Source organism: Dermacentor andersoni, chromosome 8, assembly GCF_023375885.2.
Source record: "Dermacentor andersoni chromosome 8, qqDerAnde1_hic_scaffold, whole genome shotgun sequence".
In the NCBI taxonomy this organism is placed as follows: domain Eukaryota; kingdom Metazoa; phylum Arthropoda; class Arachnida; order Ixodida; family Ixodidae; genus Dermacentor; species Dermacentor andersoni.
The window spans coordinates 132,366,820-132,386,439 of record NC_092821.1 but is presented as its reverse complement, the minus strand read 5'-3'; the positions used below and the strand labels follow the sequence as shown (position 1 = coordinate 132,386,439).

Below are 19,620 nucleotides of genomic sequence, written 5' to 3'. Positions count from 1 at the left end.
TATTGCATACGACGCCTTCATTTATAATCCGTAGAAGGGTAAGTAGGCAAAGAATTCCCTAATACGTGCCTCAGCACCACACAAACCCTAGCGCCTACACCTTCGCATGCCACAAAATATGTTACAGTGTCGTTTCACTTTGTGAACGCGGGCGACGCGCAAGCGAATGGGTGCTATAGCACACTTGACGTTATTGAACCTCGGTGCGCCTATACGCCTACACTATCCACATCGCAGGTCGTGTTCAAGACAGGGCTCTCGCGGCCTCGCCACACGCAGTAGCCGCCGGAGTAGAAGGCCCTGTTGGAAACATTCGCTTACTATCTAAATTAGATAGCATCGTGTCAACCGTGGGCACTCGCTGCGAAAACAATTGGAGGACGCTTAAGCTTCGCCTTCAAGAGTGGAACGCGACAGCGTTCCCGTCGACCCGCCAAGGGGTGTAAGACAATGGGCTACGGCGCAGCGACTACGCGCCCCGCATCGGACGCGGTGAGCGTCGATCAACGCAGCGTTCGGCGCGGCAACGAAATGTGCGCCTGAGCAAGCGACGCACGCCTGAGCCTTAGAAACAGCTCGCTTCTAAGGCAACACCGCATTCACTAGAGGCGCTTTTGTACCGCTTTGAAGCATCGAACTCGTGGCTGAGTTAGGATGGATAGTTGGGCGTGTTGGTTAAGCATGATTTCTGAAGTGAAGGCGCTAAAAAGACGGAGGACAAAGAAGAAACACACACACACAGGGCGCCACTTCCAACAATGTTTATTCAGAAAAAAACGCCACTGATTTATACTAGGAGCGTAATCACAGTTTCTCAGGGCGCATTCGCGTTTAGGTAGAACAGTTCTTTGCGTGACAGTGATATGGATGCAACACTTACGCAGTTATCAGCTGCTTCAATGATTCTTTTGGCCTCAATTATTAATCTAACCCATTTGTCACGGCTTCTGGCGACCACAGCGCAGGCGTGGAAGTCTGGCTTACATCTGCAATTTCTACAATGAATTGCCAAGTGGCCCTCCCTCCCATTGTTCACTTTGTTATTGTGTTGCCTCAGCCTGTCATTCAGGCACTGCTCTGTTTGGCCCACGTACTTTTTACCACAATCTAAAGGAATCTCATAAACAACTCCTGCCTGACATTCTACGTATTTGTTATCGTGTTTAGTAGCACAGGCCGGTGCCTTGCGGGAATAAGGGTTGGTCATTCGACAGAGTTTAGAGAGCTTGCACGGGGCAGAAAACACGACATTTACGTTAGCTCGCTTTGCAATCTTTTTCAAATTATGTGACATGCGGTGTATGTAGGGTATGACAGCAACTTTTTCTTTTTCGCGGGGTGGCTCCTGGTCCGGTTGGCGGATTCGCGACTTCTTCAGGATTGTTTCCGCTACGGACACTAAAACAGGTTGTGGGTAGCCTGCCTCTTCCAGGCGGTCAATCTGCTTAAGAAAACTCGCCGCAGCTCGATGTGGACAGGACTTCTTAAAAACGTTCAGCAGGCACATGTTGGCGATGCTGCGTTTAACTAGCTTAGAGTGAGAGGAACTAAAAGGCAGCAGAGGTTTAGTAGCCCGAGGTTCATACTGCCAACAGACGTGGTTACTTGCTAAAAACAATCTAAGATCTAAAAACCTGATGGAGGAATCTACCGAAAGTTCGTGGGTCACTTCAATGGGGGATAAAGTCTGCCTGAAGGTTGTCAATGTTTGACTAACGACCAAGTCGGTGTCACTGCAATTTTTATCTACCAAGATTAGGAAGTCGTCAACAAATCTAAAAACTTTGACTACGCTACTACCGCTACTACCCTCGAGACTGCTAGAAATGGTTCTGCCAGCGCGAGCTAAAAATAAGTCACTCAGAATCGGAGCTAAACACGACCCTATGCAGACGCCGCTCTTTTGCAGGTACAAACGACTGTCCCATTCAATATAGGTGGAAGCCAGGTAATGTTCTAGCATAGCCAAGAATTTGTCTTCCGGAATACCAGTTTCGTTCTGAAAAGCCAGGGAGCCGAAACTGTCAATGCCTTCCTGGACGCACTGAAGCAATTCTGCTTTTGGCATGCTATAATATAGATCTTTCAGATCTACAGAAAAGGCCTCTAATTCTGCTTTTGTCTGTCTTGACAAGTACTCGACTACTTGTGCAGAGTCCTTTACCAGGTAAGGGTCGTCTACTGTTAGAAGCTTCAGCCTTTCTAACAGAAACGCAGCTAAACATTTCTGCCACGTATTGCGCTCCGACACAATTACCCTTAGAGGGCAGTTATCTTTATGGGTCTTGGCGCTGAAGAAGACCTCAAGAGTGCTCACTTTGCTATTCCTAATGTCCCTAGCTAATTTTGACAGGTTCATTTTCTCGCACAGCTTCTTCGCTTCACATTTCAACTTATTGAGCGATACGTTGTGGTGACAATGAAAAACAGAATTTAAGGCTTCCAACGCTTTCACCTTGTAAGTCTCTCGTGGAAAGATGGCAAAGCCGCCTTCTTTGTCCGATGAGAGGACAAAGAAGGCGGCTTTGCCATCTTTCCACGAGAGACTTACAAGGTGAAAGCGTTGGAAGCCTTAAATTCTGTTTTTCATTGCCACCACAACGTATCGCTCAATAAGTTGAAATGTGAAGCGAAGAAGCTGTGCGAGAAAATGAACCTGTCAAAATTAGCTAGGGACATTAGGAATAGCAAAGTGAGCACTCTTGAGGTCTTCTTCAGCGCCAAGACCCATAAAGATAACTGCCCTCTAAGGGTAATTGTGTCGGAGCGCAATACGTGGCAGAAATGTTTAGCTGCGTTTCTGTTAGAAAGGCTGAAGCTTCTAACAGTAGACGACCCTTACCTGGTAAAGGACTCTGCACAAGTAGTCGAGTACTTGTCAAGACAGACAAAAGCAGAATTAGAGGCCTTTTCTGTAGATCTGAAAGATCTATATTATAGCATGCCAAAAGCAGAATTGCTTCAGTGCGTCCAGGAAGGCATTGACAGTTTCGGCTCCCTGGCTTTTCAGAACGAAACTGGTATTCCGGAAGACAAATTCTTGGCTATGCTAGAACATTACCTGGCTTCCACCTATATTGAATGGGACAGTCGTTTGTACCTGCAAAAGAGCGGCGTCTGCATAGGGTCGTGTTTAGCTCCGATTCTGAGTGACTTATTTTTAGCTCGCGCTGGCAGAACCATTTCTAGCAGTCTCGAGGGTAGTAGCGGTAGTAGCGTAGTCAAAGTTTTTAGATTTGTTGACGACTTCCTAATCTTGGTAGATAAAAATTGCAGTGACACCGACTTGGTCGTTAGTCAAACATTGACAACCTTCAGGCAGACTTTATCCCCCATTGAAGTGACCCACGAACTTTCGGTAGATTCCTCCATCAGGTTTTTAGATCTTAGATTGTTTTTAGCAAGTAACCACGTCTGTTGGCAGTATGAACCTCGGGCTACTAAACCTCTGCTGCCTTTTAGTTCCTCTCACTCTAAGCTAGTTAAACGCAGCATCGCCAACATGTGCCTGCTGAACGTTTTTAAGAAGTCCTGTCCACATCGAGCTGCGGCGAGTTTTCTTAAGCAGATTGACCGCCTGGAAGAGGCAGGCTACCCACAACCTGTTTTAGTGTCCGTAGCGGAAACAATCCTGAAGAAGTCGCGAATCCGCCAACCGGACCAGGAGCCACCCCGCGAAAAAGAAAAAGTTGCTGTCATACCCTACATACACCGCATGTCACATAATTTGAAAAAGATTGCAAAGCGAGCTAACGTAAATGTCGTGTTTTCTGCCCCGTGCAAGCTCTCTAAACTCTGTCGAATGACCAACCCTTATTCCCGCAAGGCACCGGCCTGTGCTACTAAACACGATAACAAATACGTAGAATGTCAGGCAGGAGTTGTTTATGAGATTCCTTTAGATTGTGGTAAAAAGTACGTGGGCCAAACAGAGCAGTGCCTGAATGACAGGCTGAGGCAACACAATAACAAAGTGAACAATGGGAGGGAGGGCCACTTGGCAATTCATTGTAGAAATTGCAGATGTAAGCCAGACTTCCACGCCTGCGCTGTGGTCGCCAGAAGCCGTGACAAATGGGTTAGATTAATAATTGAGGCCAAAAGAATCATTGAAGCAGCTGATAACTGCGTAAGTGTTGCATCCATATCACTGTCACGCAAAGAACTGTTCTACCTAAACGCGAATGCGCCCTGAGAAACTGTGATTACGCTCCTAGTATAAATCAGTGGCGTTTTTTTCTGAATAAACATTGTTGGAAGTGGCGCCCTGTGTGTGTGTGTTTCTTCTTTGTCCTCCGTCTTTTTAGCGCCTTCACTTCAGAAATCGTGGCTGAGTGGTAGCGTCTCCGTCTCACACTCCGGAGACGCTGGTTCGATTCCCACCCAGCCCATCTTGCAAGTTGTTTTTTTATTCATGAAGTGCCTGCTGTGATTTATCGCTCACGGCCAACGCCGTTGACACCGACGACACCGGCTTTTCTGCGACACGAGCTCCTTAACGCTGTCGCGTTAAGAATGACGTGAGGAATCGCGGCAGCAACAGCGTGAGAAGTTACCTTCGTGCTCTATATCGCTTCAACGCTGAAAGTGGGGAGAACACAGCACATGCAAAGCTACGAGCCATCGGCCTACTAGGACTGTGCCCCCAAAGCAGATCGCTTTCAAGATAAAGCCCACACGTCCGCGCGCAACCGCACCGTGGGACAGTATGGTGGTACCACTGGCAGGGTAGTACCGTTCAGTACCGCATGGTGGCGCGGTGGTAAAGGGGGAGCATCCTCGCATTCTTCTCTCGTGACAGCTAGCGCTGTGAGACGCTGTCGTTGGAACGAGCTGCGTCTCTGGTCGCAGCGTCTGCGATCATAGGCGGTGGAAGGTGCTGCACTGGGTTCCGAATGCGTTGCTTGAGGAAGTGGCGCTCGATGTACGGGTTGGCTTCCGCGTACGCGTAAGGCACGGTGGCAAGAGGAGCACTTTTCATAACATAGTGCCGCAAATAACTACCTCCCAATGCATGCTCAACGTATTCTTGAAGCGAGGTTGGTTCTTCATAAATTTTTTCGTTATCCATTAATAGGAAACATTTCAGCAGCGCAATTTCAGGCATATGCGTGTCAGACTTTGTGCTCAAAGTGTTTGTTTAAAGAGGATGATGGGCGTTCAACGATTTTTATCCTCAAATATCTGCGTTGTCTTTGCCCACAGTGCTAATTAAATGCGCAGGCGAAATTTGCAGACAGACCGGAACCAGCACGGAGGCCCAGGCGCCTTCCTCGGTCGCTTGCTTCGCAGCTTCAGACAAACACCGCCGATTGCACGAGATGGCCAGCTACGCTTGCGCGTAAAAGCTTCATTAAACGCGGCTTCTCGATCGCAGCGAGTTTTGTCCGTCTGGTGCTGTAGAATTGGCGTTCACCATATCTGTCTTCGAATGAAGACAGATATGATGCGATTGCGTAGGCTTCTTTTCTCAGCCACAAAACTTTAATTTTCGTTGTCAAACAAGAGAGCACGCGTTTTCCATTTTACGAGTCCGAAATATACCTACCTTTACGGTATCGCGAGTGAGAGCGAGCTTTTAGGGGCTAGATAGCAGACAGCACGCGCACGCTAACATGGGGAAATGAGGTTAAAAAATGTTAATCCAATAAAAAAAAGGTGTTGCCTTCTCAATATTTATTTCCCACTTTCTAATTATTTCTGCATTTCGATTAGGAATACGAGTGAGAGAGAGAAAATAAGAAATGAAAGGTTAATAAGCAAATGAAGGTTAATGTAGGTTAACCAGATTAACCTTCAGGTTGGCTACTCTGCACTGGTCGAAAGGACAGAAAAGATGAGTAGAAAAAAAAAGAGAAGGTACGAAGAAAATCTGGCTGCACAAAACGCAATGAACACAATTGACATCAACTGCACTTTTTCAGCCAGTCGCGATGAATCAATTCCGAACCCATTGCCGTTATTAGAGAACCTCGGGCAGAAGTTGGCTGGGATTAGTGTCCTAAAATATTGTTTTTCGTGCAAGGGGACGCTTCTCCAACTTGTCGAGTGGGATACAGTATGGTTTTGCATTTGAGCTGAAGGTGGACAATCAATTGTCTACCTACCAAGATAACGAATTTTCCCGTGCTTTCATCATCATCATCATCATCATCATCATCATCATCATCATCATCATCATCATCATCATCATCATCATCATCATCTTTTATGTCCACTGCAGGACGAAGGCCTCTTCCCGCGCTCTCCAATCACCCCTGTTCTGCGCCAGCCGGTTCCGACTAGCAGAAGGATCGACATTTGGGCGAGTTGGTACTGGTTGAACATCTTGAAGGGGCAGCACAATAAGACGATGACAGAAGGCAGGAACACCTGCCTGTGTCAGCGCTGTCCTGTATGTTCCTGCCTTCTGTCTTCGTCTTATTGTGCTGCCCCTTCAAGATGTCCAACTAGCACCCGCAAATTTCTTGATTTCGTCGCACCACCTAGTCTTCTGTCGTTCTCTACTGCGCTTCCTTTCTCTTGGTGCACATTCTGTAACCCTAATGGTCGAGCGGTTATCAAACCTGCGCATTACATTACTTGCCGAGGCCCATTTTTCCCCCTTAATGTCAATTAGAATGTCGTCTATACCTGATTGCTCTTTGATCCAAACCGCTCTCTTTCTGTCTCTTAACGTTATGACTAGCATTCTTCGTTCCATCGCTCATTGCGCTGTCCTTAACTTGGTCTCAAGCTTCTTTGTCAATCTCCATGTCTCTTCCCCATATGTCAGCACCGGTAAAATGCGCTGATTGTACACCGTCCTTTTCAATGATAATGGTAAGCTTCCAGTCAGGGGATGACAAGGTCTGCCGTATGCCATCCAACCCATTTTTATTCTTCCATGAATTTCTTTCTAGTGATCAGGGTTCCCTGTGATTAGTTGACCTAGGTAAACGTACTCCTTCACAGACTCCAGAGGCTGACTGACGATCCTGAACTCTTGTTCTCTTGCCCGGATATTCATTCTTATCTTTGTTCTCTGCATATTAATCTTTAACCCCATTCTTACGCTCTTTCTGTTAAGGTCCTCAATCATTTGCTGTAACTCGTCTGCATTGTTGCTGAATAGAACAATGTCATCGGTAAACCGAAGGTTGCTGAGATATTCGCCATCGATCTTTACTCCTAAGCCATCCCAGTTTAATAACTTGAATACTTCTTCTAAGCACGCAGTGAATAGCATTGGAGAGATTGTGTCTCCCTATTTGACCCCTTTATTTATAAGTATCTTCCTACTTCTCTTGTGTAGAATTAAGGTAGCTGTACAACCTCTGTAGATATTTTCCAAGGTATTTACGGAAGCGTTCTGCACTCCTTGATTACGTAATGCCGCTAGACTGTTGATATCTCTACTGGATCAAATGCCTGCTCGTAATCTATGAAAGTCCTATAGAGAGGCTTATTATACTCTGCGGATTTCTCGATAACCTGATTAATGACATGGATGTGATCCATTGTTCAGTATTCCTTCCTGAAGCCCGCCTGTTCCCTTGGCTGAGTAAAGTCCAGTGTTGCCCTTATTCTATTGAAGATTACTTTGGTAAATATTTTGTATTCTTTAACGTGTCCCTTCTTGTGGATTAGTATAATATTTGCATTCTGCCAGTTTTCTGGGACCCTTGCAGTCGATAGACACTGTATAGAGAGCCACCAGTTTGCCTAGCATTATGTCTCCTCCATCTTTGATTAAATCGACTGTTATTCCATCCTCTCCTGCCGCTTTCCCCCATTTCATGCCTTTTAAGGCCCTTCTCACCTCATGGCTAGTTCTAGGAGGAGTTTCTGCATCCTGTTCATTGTTGTTTCTAACGGAGCTTCCCTTACTCCTCTGGGTACTGTACATGTCAGTATAGAATTCTTCAGCTGCTTTTACTATATCTTCGAGATTGCTGATGATATTACCCTGCTTATAATCAGGGTAACATCCCCGTGCTTTACTTGTTCTCATTGTCCGTTTCCTCCATGTGATAGTAATCGACATAAAAATCATTTTTCTGGAATTGCTTTTTTTCTTCTTCTAGCTTATTGCATGTGCGTTTATATGCCCCTGTCTTTCACGAGCGTCACAATTCGAAGCGATCGCTTCAATACTTTTTAAGGTATTCTGTACCTACAATATTTTTCGAACTTGCATCGAATAATCTTCGAATAGGTATTTGCGTCTCTTTTTGTATATATTTCTCCTTTTTTTTTTCTTGCTGACCTTAACTTAACAGTAGCAAAGAACAGCAGCAAGCACAGCAGGCTGAGCGGCGCGTTATGTAAACAAGTACGACACACAAACGGTGTCACGCGCCATCCTGTTTGCTCTGACTTGTTTAACTATGTTGTCAAGTTTGAGCAACAGTTACGTCACGTTGTTTTAAACGCAAGGCGTTTGCCGAGCTATATCGGGTTGGGTGGAAGGATGGCTGCGCCCGGTTTCAGATCCCGTCCAAAATTCACGGCCACTTCAGTAGCGTGGCACCCGAATTCCGGAAGCACGCGTTTGACAGGAGGATTCACTCTTAAAATGGCACTGACAACACGCATCCGTCGCTTCTCACAAAAAACAAGGCTCATTCGACGCAAACAGTGGGTATTGTCGACAACAAAACTTTTTAGAGAGACAAGACTCGTGATGGGAGGGCCGCGCATTCTGCACTGACAAAACGGTGCAGCTGTTTGGACACTGCAGTTTGCGTAAGCTGAGTTGGCATTGAAAACTTACTTAGCCAACTAAGTCACTAAACATGTTTTAATCAGTATTCGCATGAAAAATGACGCTCAGTTGGTACGAAACCTGCGTTGTGTTGTAGGAAGATAAGTTTGTATGAACATAAGGTCATAAGAAAAGAAGGTGTTTCGGAGTGCCGCGGAATACAGCGATCGCCGCTCATACGGAAACAACGAAGATCCTGGCACGACGGCAGCAATGTCAATTGGGCAATTTGCATGACGGCGGTATCAGAACTTGCACGTCACAGGTCCTGTACTGAATACCGGCTGTGGTCTAAATGCGTTCTTCCCTTACGAGATCTAGGCCTAAGTAAACGTGACAATGTGGGAGCAAAGTGGCGATGTCCAAGGCAGAAGCCACCATAACCGTACAGAATATACTTAACAGACATCGCTTCATCAGTAGGCTTACAAGCATCTGACAGCGCTTGTCGAAGCAGTTTAAAACGTAAGGGTAACAAAATACGTTTGACTGAGCAAATGCGTTCCTGCTTGGTTGAAGGCTCCTTGGACGTTGCATTGTTTCTGGGCGCAGCGGGTCCGCACACACCCAAGGCACCACGCAATGGTGATCGTCGAATGTCAACCCCTAGTAGGGTCGTCCTTATCGACAGACGTGGCATGTGTCCAATCGTGCGTCAACTTCAGCCTTCCTGCTGCTGCACACAATTAGCGGTGCGCAGTTTGTGGTTCTAGCCACATGCCGCACTTGTGGAGGGTTCGCTTCACTCAACCTGCCATGGCTTCACATCAGCCAATAGAAGACAAGTCGGCGCCGCTTACAAGAGCACGTGTGCCGGAGGAATCCCCACGACGTCAGTTTCCGAGAAGTGGCTCCATGCTCGAAGGAGCACCAGTGAGCTGGCTTCTATTAGGCAACGTTGACAGTTTCCGTCAGGTTATTTAGCCAACCATTCGCAGTCCTTGGTTTCGAAAACAAGACCTTCGAAGAGTATAAATTGCTGGCTCCCGCAACCTGGGATCCATAGCCGCCGAGAATCTCCGGCCTTAGCTGCTCTGACTTGCTTTTACCAACTTCGTTGGTTTGACTTTCGTGCTACTTTATCGCGTCATGCTCTTGGCTGTGATTTTGCCTTTCATCACGCCAGCTGACACAGGAACTAGGTTTCCATCACTGAGTAGCACGTTAAGTTTTGGATCGTGCCCATACTAACAAAATGGCCCCAGCAATGTCGTACGTGCTTCTTGTCTTCGGAGTGGCCATTCTGCCCGCAGTGAACGGTAGGTTTCACTTTTGCCTTTCGTGCTTTAGAGTGATGCTTACAATGCATGCTGGTTTGCTCATTCCAATTGCTGATTTGATTGTTAGTTAGGGAATTTTTATAAACGTGCCACATATACGAATATATGTTCCCATTTGAAAATTGTCCGAAGGATATGCACTCAAAAAAGAAAGAAAGAAAGAAAAGAGAGAAAAAACTCTAAGCAGTACGCTATAACCTTCCTTGGTTATAGCGTACGTCAACCTTCCTCTCGAAATTGTAACTTTAAGTATTGCGGCAAACCTGGCTCTATGGGATTATAATCCATCGTATGCGTTCCTTCTGTAGGCCGTACCAATTTCATTGTAGTGACAAAAGTAACTTTATTGAAATGTGAAAATTAATTGACGATGCTCTATGTCTTATATATACGCATCGCCGCAGTAGAAAACTCCTTATTGATTTGATTCTCTCTAATTCCATAAAGCGCGTCAAAATATTAATGTCCGAGTTCTCCCGCATTCCCCACGGCTCATTCAAAATTAGTCCGCTACCATCAAGGAACGAATCCACGAACCTCCGCTCAGTAGCGGAAAACAATAGACACTGAGATATTGTAGCAGGTGACGTCAAAATCACACTACCGGCTGTTAATTTTCTCCACCAAACTGCATTAGGAGCACATGTCGAACGGAGCCGAGATCGAAATACAGGAAACACATCAAATTCGCTGTTTACGTTCTGCTATGCCATGCAAAAAAGAAAAAAAAATATATACTAGCTCACTTTACTTGAACACATCTCACTATGTATTCGCCTGCAGGACAGTGCATCAACGTTACACTCCCCAACATCCTCAACTTGGGAGAGGTGAGTCGTAACCCGTGTCGCTGGTTAGCACTCTTTAAATTTCATAGTTTCTTAATAAACTTTTGCGTCTACGTAGAGACGAAAGCATGTTCTACACCTTTCCTTTATCGCGAACGGGAAAACGAAGCGTCCTATTTAGACAACTCATGTTTTTGCCTCTAGTGCCTTGGAACTACACTGAGAGCCTGTCCTGACACATCGGTAAGTACTGCAGCATACGATGAAGATTCAGCCATGTGTATACGCTTTGTATAGAACGAGAACTCTGATGACCGTCTCGATAGAAGCGTAGCAACGTTCCATCTGCACTTTCAAAAGCCGAAGTTTAAACTTATGTTGTTGTAGAAATTCAGCTGGAGTGGTAACATGTGATATAGTGACATAATAAATATTATCCGCGCACTCAGATTGAAAAAAAAAAAAAAAGGCTGTATAGGCACAACACCAGCACAATCGTCCTCTTCATTTTTAGAGCACTGTTTTTATTAGCCATGAACCACTACAAACTAGGCTAGTTTTCGGTCTTCTTCAGTAGTGATATGTAGAGTAGCCATGCTACCACTGCCTGGGGTAGAGAAAGACTTGAGTGATGAAATCAACATGCTCGCGGTTCACGTACCAACGCTTTAATGCCGGATGCCGTAACACATTTTATCGGCGCTAAAGTCAGACAGGATACAGACAACTTAGACTCAGCCGCTTTTCCAGCACTTATTTTTCTCTACCCTAATGGTTTTCTGTGCCGCTAAACTACATCTCGCAAAATATCTTACCAACTAGCTAACTATCTTCTTTGACCGGTCCCTTACATTTTTGCGATATGAGGTAAAGGTTCTAGCACTAATTAAGGTTTGAACACTGCTGTCTCTCTCAGGCGGGCCTGGTACCAGACCTCACTCGTCTCCTCGGGGTAAGTCACAGTATGAAATGAATATCTCGCTCAAACACATAATGGTTTTCATTAGTACAGAATTGTCTGTAGTCTGTACGAGCAAGTGCGAAAATGGTAACTAGTTTACGCTTGTTCCGCTCGTTGTTTCGGACGGATAGGTCGACTAAAGCTGGAAGTTAACATAAGCTACGTTTGCAATGTACGTTTCTACAATAGAAAAGTGGTCGCTGTCACCCCAAGTCGAGGCCAAATAGGCAAGCCATCCAAAAGGCAAAACCGGCAGAGACGCGGCGACGCTGCCTTAAGGATCTTGTAAGAGTTGGTCATTGCGTTACCAATTTTCACAGGGTGTGCTCGAAGCTGGGTGACTGTTAATGCGCAAAAAAAAAAAAAAAAGGATCACACTGCTTGCTTTAGGAGCCAAATGCTCGATCTAGCAAATTTTGAGAGCGTCGCAAGCTTCGCTGGTAATGGCTATCTCGTTACCAGAGCTTGCGATGACATTTCACGAGTTCAGACACAAGATGTCTTGAATCTTAAGTCATATCTTGCATTTATATGGCACTAGAGTTGTAACACTGATGCGATAGGTACGCAGGTAATTGGGTATGCTGCCGGGCAGCATCACCACGATTACGTTCCACCTCACCACTATGCCCTCGACCTTTTTCCTTCACAGTGTGTGCTCCAGATTCTGCCTCAGGTTGCGAGCCCTGTCTCCGTGCTCTTCAACGTCGTCGGGCTCCTCGAAGCAGTTCTGGCTAGACTGGGACTGTGTGAGAGCATTTTTCTGATTCACTTCATCATTCATGATCATTTACGAAATCTTTCCCAGGTATTTTTTCATCCAGCGTTCGGCCAGGTAGCCTCAATCGTGCATTAAAGATAATAAAATATGTGACCAATGTTGGGATCCGAATGCGCGTCCATCACCGCAACAGCCTGATGCAAATCCGATGAAACCACTGACTTCTTTCTCTCTTTATTACCCATTAGAACACAGATGCATGCACAGAAAGACATAATGATAAAATCGCCAGTTCTTCCCTCGTGCGAATGAGCGCTTTCAAACGCTTGGCGTGCGCATCACCTCCCATAGTAGGAATACGCGCTGTCCAAGACATGGCGTCGGTGACGTGTTTCTAGCTCCGCAATTGCTTCCGGTGCATGCAACCAGCAAAAGTATGGCCTTCGAGAACAGCTTCCGCAGCCAAGAGAGACCCGTCGCTGGGGCGTGGATTTGGGCACCATCTTTCACGCATAAGAGTCAGAAGGCACCAGTTTCCCTCATTCTTTTCTAGTGTCAGCTAGCACTTTAAGACTGTATGTGACAATGCAGAGTCTTCGGTATATTCCCGTTTCTGTCCAGAAGCAACACCCAGAAGCAGTTACGCGTACTTTACTGGTGTGATGCGCATGCGTTTTCTCGTTGTCTCTACAAAATCCTCCGAGATGTTGCGGCGCGCACTGCTGTGGCACCTTATCTCGGAGCTCATGTGTCTCCGCTTATATATCGCGCTTTGTACACCAGGTGACGTAAGGAATTCCCTATGATTGTAGCCAGATGCTCAAGACCAACGTCAAACGCTCTCTTCACCCGCTCTTTCTCATATGCACCGCAAATAACGCACTTAGTTCATCGCAGTGCGCGCGTGTGGAGGTGCTTTCTCGTTTTCGTTGCACCGATGTATTTAGTTGTACTGGAGATGACGCTACCCATTCTACTATACAAATGGTGTCGGTGATGTTCGCATAACAATCACGCTTTACAGCACGCGGCGCCGAGAAGGTGCACGCCAGTCTGACTCTGATGGCGCCTTAACCAGCCCAGAGAGCGGATGTTAAATAAAGGAAAACCGAAACACTACAACATTTCGTGCCATGAGTCAGGTAGCAAACAGTTCGGGTTTGCGTGAGAGAGAGAGAAATAGAAGAGAGGAAGGGCAGGGAGGTTAACCAGACGCCCGTCCGGTTTGCTACCCTGCACTGGGGGAAGCGGTACGGGCACAGAGAGAGAGGAGGTTCGCGCTTAAGCGGGTTCACACAAGGCGTGGGATCCGCCTAATTTCGCAGTGTCACGGGTTGTTGAGTAATCACTTGTCGCTCGCTTTCGCACTGCAGCTGGTGACATCGGTGGTCTCGCGAACATCCTCTGCCGTCCCCTCGGAATTCCACTGTTCAGCTGCGGCACGTTCAGTCCAGGAAACATCGCCTGCCAGGAACCTCTGCAGATCAGCCTGCCCAGCGTTTTCAACGTGGGAGCGGTGAGAACGGTTGTCGCAACTAAACTTACACGCCACACCAAGCGGATATGCAAGTAGAAAGGTGTACATTGATGTCTGTGGCGTAACGTGCTGTTTCCTCATGTCATTAGACAATTCTCGAGAAAAGAGGGCTCTGCCTAGTGCCGGCTGTTGTCTCTGAAACAAACTTGGAATAATTACAAATGCAGAACAACTGAATGTAAATAGTAACAAGCAGGTGATGCCAACCTCTGATCTCTCAGCAAAATCTAATCTGAAATGAACAGTGTGCTCAGACACTATGATCAGGAACAAAGCAACTGAGATGATAGGCTTGCTGTTTTATACTTTGCATTCACCAGCTGCATTCACTGCGCTGTTAATAAATGATATTAGGGCACTTGTTACGTTTGAGCAGTTCCGTCATCGCACTTCTAGTTTTGTTGATACAACAAGGAAAACAGCGCAAGAACGGGGCAGAAAATTAGGAGAACAGATGACATGAGCGCAGCGTTATATCAGTGCCCGTGCCGTCGATTGCCTTGATCTATTGTCCCGTTTTTACGTTGTTTGCCGTGTTATGTCGTCGTAGCAACAAGCCCGGCTAACAACGATTTTCTAGTTTAGCCTATGTCTCTGAGATTGAACAGACGCTAAAAAATCTTTTGTGCCTCAATACTTTCTTTTTGAATTTCGCGTCTGTTTCAATGTTGCAGTGTCTGAACCGGACCCTGCTGTTCTGCGCAGCCGGATCAACAATTTCTGTGAGGAATTTCACTTTCAATTGAGCTCGCTGACTTGCGTTTGCTTAAAGCAGTTCTCTCAGTGACACCGACGTCCTTTTCTTTTCGCCCAGGACCCCATCCTCAGGGAACTGTTGCAAGCAGTCGGAGTAAGTACGACCACTGCTCGAATCGAATAACTTAATGATCGCTCTACAGCGATGACAGTGAACATTCCTAATGGACGCGAAAAATTCGACGTCGGACAATAATGGGTCTGACGAAAGGGTTTAGAATCAAGCCCTGCTTGAACACCACGATTTGCGCGCGAAGACACGGCATGAGAACATTTCGCACAGCGTCGGCAAGTTGGCCCGCTTTGCGACGGAGCGTACAGTCATTGTGCATTACGTATCCCTGAACATTCTTATGAAGTTGTCGGATGGGACTAGAAGAATGGTTACATTAAGCACTTTAACTTCAGAAAGCTGCCATACTCAGGAATGACGATCACATATTACTGCAGACTCTATATGGTCACAACACTGCACTAAGATAATTTATGTGAAGTTTGTACAGAAATTACTGAAACCATGAGCGGTGTAATGCAGTGATTCATTTCAGTTGATTGTGTTCGTTTCATTTCGCACACAACTGCCGACTATCCCATAGTTGTGATAACGTAGGAGGGAAGCAGGTCGGGTCCTTTACGAAGTACGGAAAGAAAACGAATTAAAATAGAACGGGGACATTATGGCGGCCCATACAATTTCTGTAAGAATGATATGGACATCACACGGAAAACATTTGTGCTCATTGGGCGGCACATGAAAACGTTTTTTTTAAAGAGGTTTAGCGAAGATCAGCGTGCCTTCAGGTTCTATCCATCGGGCCGAATTCACAAAACTTTCCATTCGATAGCCATCTTTGCTAATTTTTTCTTACAAGCAGTTCAAGCGTAGCAACTTTTTTTTGTGAATAGGAGCCCATTTCACTAAAGTTCACACACAATATGACGAAAAAAATTTGGTAGAGATCAAACGGTGAACCGTGGGCCAAAATAAATGTTGGTCGTGCGCAGTGCATTCTGAGCGTGGCCCCGGAGGGTCTGCAACTGGACCTTGTCTCAAGCCTGGTGTGCCCCCTGGTGGACATCCTCAATTCATCCCTGAACGAGTTCACCTCGCTGCTTCCATTCCGATTCCTGACGCGAGGTATCACCAACGCCGTCAACTCGCTCACCAACAATCTGCTCGGGGCTGTCGGTAACTGTGAGTGCCTCGCTTACATTCTGTATATCAATAGTTCCAGAATCGCTTCAGTCATGGATTATGATCCAATTGCCTTTTACAGTTTCTCTGGAAACAGTTAGCAGTCTTAACAGGAGAAATCGCTGGCATATCACGAGTATTAAGTTAACTTTTGGCAATTCGCAAGAACCACAACATGTGTCTGCGACTATCGCCGTGACATATATGATTCTCTCTTTCCCTAAAACAACTGGGGTATACTTTTTACAAGCTAGTCAGCCAATACCGAATGAGATGAAGGTCTTCAGTTCCAAGAATTCGCGCATGTTAGCACCCCACTGATAACAATAAATAAATCGAACTTCCCGTTGAACGTGCTAATGCTTCGCTTAAAACCAATTTGATTCGCGTTAGTTTGGGCGCTTGTGTGAAATATCGCGCTGCTTTTGTAATAAAGGTATATTTGTTGCATTAAGTGCCATCTTCGTTCTCTTAACCAGCTGCCATCAAACAGAACTGACAAGTAACTACGGAAGAACCCATCTCACGATGAAAGTCGACGTTAATGCGATTAGCATTGAGGTAATGCAGCGACACATCGTATTGCCACTACCCAAAAGCGTCATCGTCCATGCACGATGCGTGTACGCTGCCGGGTTCCTCTCTCGTGCTTCTTACTGAACACGCTGCACCATCTAGCGTTGCCGCCGCGAAGTTCGCGCGTGGCGCCTGTGTGAACATATATGCAGGCAGGATTGTGGTTACATATATTTCGCAAATTTGATTCCGTCCAACACAGCTGAAATATTCAAATATATTTTTTTGTCGTTGAAGAGCGGCGCATATATACCCAGTGGCATATACCCAGTGACTCAATTTGGCGTGAAAGAATTTATTCAAAAGCGGGACGCTACCATTCGTATTCATACCAAGTGACCCAAGTCTGAATGGAAGTGGTTAATTGAAGAGCGGCATATACTCAATCATACCAATAGACCCAAGTTGGTCCGACGGTCATTTTCAAACCCTGTTCGCTCTGCACAACAGCCTGATGCTGTAGTAACTAGGCCATGGACTACGCCTTGATCCAATTTGGCGGGAAAATGGTTAGAGACACATACCGATAGACAGATAGTCCTCATAAATTGCGTGAAGTTCCCAAAGAATGCTAGTCGCAGTAAAACAGGTTCCACCTCCTTGTATACGTAGATAACGTGACTGAAGGGTAGAAATACCCACTTGTGTTCAGGATGCGGTTCTTTCGCCGCTGTCGTATGGTTCTCGGCCGGTAACGTTGCCCCTATGCCAGTGGCTACCCATCATTTTTCAAATCTGTGGGGGTTTGCTGGGCGTGCGACGTCTTTTCCTATGGTGTTCGGACACTGTGCATAATAAGTAAGAAGAGCAGCCATGAAGCGTATTTTTTCTTCTACACTGTAGGCCAAAGAAACACTGGTGGCCAAAGAAAATTAACACTGATTTATGGAGGCTTAATAGCATGGCTGCGTGCGTGTAAACAAAAACCCTAGAGTGTAAGTACTTCTTGTTATACATATTTGAAGGATACACTAGAAAAAGGTATAACAGCCTCTTCTTACAAGCAACGTAACGGAAAGTAGCCTGCCTTGGCCGTGTATAAATCGGCCTCGACTTCCTTGTGACTAAGAAAAGAGGAGATAGATATATGGCACTTACGTTTTCGACATACTTTTGCACGTTAATTAACTTGGTTATTAACACTGCAGGTAATAACTGACACTGAAGGACCAACTGCGGCTGGATTGAGCCTGCCTGCCGGAAAGAGGATGGGAATCAGGCAGACGTCGGCGTCATTAACAGGGTCAGACCGGAGCTGTCGTAGTCGCCCACTATAGATCTGAGGTCGGGAGCCATCGCTACGAGAACAGCCAGCAGCCATGATGTCCCCTTCGAAATATGGCTTCTTGGATGTGCATCACGCCAAAGAAATAAGAAACTGAATATGTTACAGAATACGCGGTTGGCCAAACAGCCATCGAAAAGCTGTGTCATCAACACAAGGCCAAGCCGCTCGCCGTGTGGCTTGCAGCCATCCGAAGACCACGAGGAAACACTAATGACTGCCGGCCTCCGTCTTAATCACAGATTCAGTTTACTCTAGATTCATTAAGCTTTTGTTAAATAAAAGAAATTTTCTTCTCAATTTATGTGAATCATTGTTCTATTAATCAGGCAAGCAGACAAGCCTTAGCCCACGTGTGCAAGTCTAAGCAATCCACGCATCAGTGAAGCTGTCTAAGGTACTTCTCACACTTTTGGGAGGTCATTGGGGGTCGGCTTTCTCACTTCCTTAAGTCTACCCAGGAATTTGCAAAAAAAAAAAAGCTTCACGATACCTGGTGTAATTCATTACATACACCCGTGTCTTTTGAAACGCTTCCCTACAGCCGGCCTAAACAACCCTACAGCCTCGCCTAGCTACATTAGACGCATGCTTTTGTGCGCTGCCCAGGAGATACCAACGCCGGCGTCCAGGTGCGCGTTCCGACGGCCTGTTCCCATACCAGAGAGAGAGAGAGAGAGAGAGAGAGAGAGAGATTGTGAAGAGGAAGAGGCGCTACTTTCTGCAGCCCTTTAGGGAGCACGACTCAGCGCCTGCACATATCAAAAAAGCTTTCAAGCTGAAAGCACTGACAAGGAGAGAAGGAAAGACGGCATACCACTGGACTGGCAACTGTGCCGCGTCGTCCCTTCTGTGTTTGTCATTGCTTTCAGCTGGAAACGTCCCTTGCTATGTGAAACCAACGACTTTAGGCAAGCAATACCCTTCACGTTCTTCTATATCATTCTAGGATTCACGCTGCGCTGCTGGCTGTTCTCGGGGTTACATTCTGCGGGGTGGTCATTTTCAAGTTTTCTGGAATTGTCAAAGATCGCCTGAGGCAGATAGCACAATCTTTGTCCTAGAGGTGGATTATTCGAGGAGGTGATAATTATTAGCACCAGAAACTCAGGATCAGAATTAGAATAAGAGTAAGAATATTTCATTCAGTTACGAAATGTATTACACATATGAAGATACAGAAGGAGGCCCCAGAGCGCGAGGCTGTAAAGGGACCACATGTTAGTGGCTCAATTCAGTCCAGCATCGGAGAAAGTTAGAGGACCCTTTTCGTCACTGTAGAGCGGCACCTGCGAAGTGGGCCATAGATAGTTACCCATGTTGCCGTCGAAGGCGTTCAAACTAAAACGCATATGCAATAAATTACACAAAAAATTCGCTAATTACATTCTGAATTATTTACCATACGGTGCATTTATTGCAATTTACGAATTGTAGCCAGTGAGCTTTCGAGGTGTATCCACTTGAAATGAATCTCCGGGATGATGCCAATTTCGAGATATTATTTCTCTAAATTTGGGATGAAATACATGGCCGTTCTAGTTACTTTTGTGCTTCCATGCATAACAGAGCGTTTTTTTAAAAATCTAAGTGGAACAACAGTGCGTATTTGCGGCGTGTTTGATGGCACATATCTCCAAAGTGGTGTCGCTCTGGAAACTCATTTGAAGTGGAGACGTTTTGTAGGCTCACCAGCAAATTGCAATATGTGTCGTAAAGTAATTAATCAAGAAGGCAAATGGGGATGTACTTAGTTAGCTGAATGTGCGCTTCTA

The 19,620-nt window shown here is 45.9% G+C and overlaps 1 protein-coding gene across 1 annotated transcript; it reads left to right on the top strand.

Annotated features, from left to right (window-relative positions):
* The first annotated feature begins 9,743 nt into the window (after nucleotides 1-9,743).
* Nucleotides 9,744-18,145, top strand: LOC126525699 (uncharacterized). The gene is made up of 10 exons (XM_050173615.3): nucleotides 9,744-10,005; nucleotides 10,810-10,856; nucleotides 11,019-11,057; nucleotides 11,731-11,766; nucleotides 12,428-12,524; nucleotides 13,870-14,012; nucleotides 14,708-14,755; nucleotides 14,848-14,883; nucleotides 15,795-15,984; nucleotides 17,709-18,145. The coding sequence occupies exons 1-10, from the start codon at nucleotides 9,942-9,944 to the stop codon at nucleotides 17,717-17,719; spliced, it is 711 nt and encodes a 236-aa protein (XP_050029572.1). The 5' UTR covers nucleotides 9,744-9,941; the 3' UTR covers nucleotides 17,720-18,145.
* Nucleotides 18,146-19,620: the final 1,475 nt, after the last annotated feature.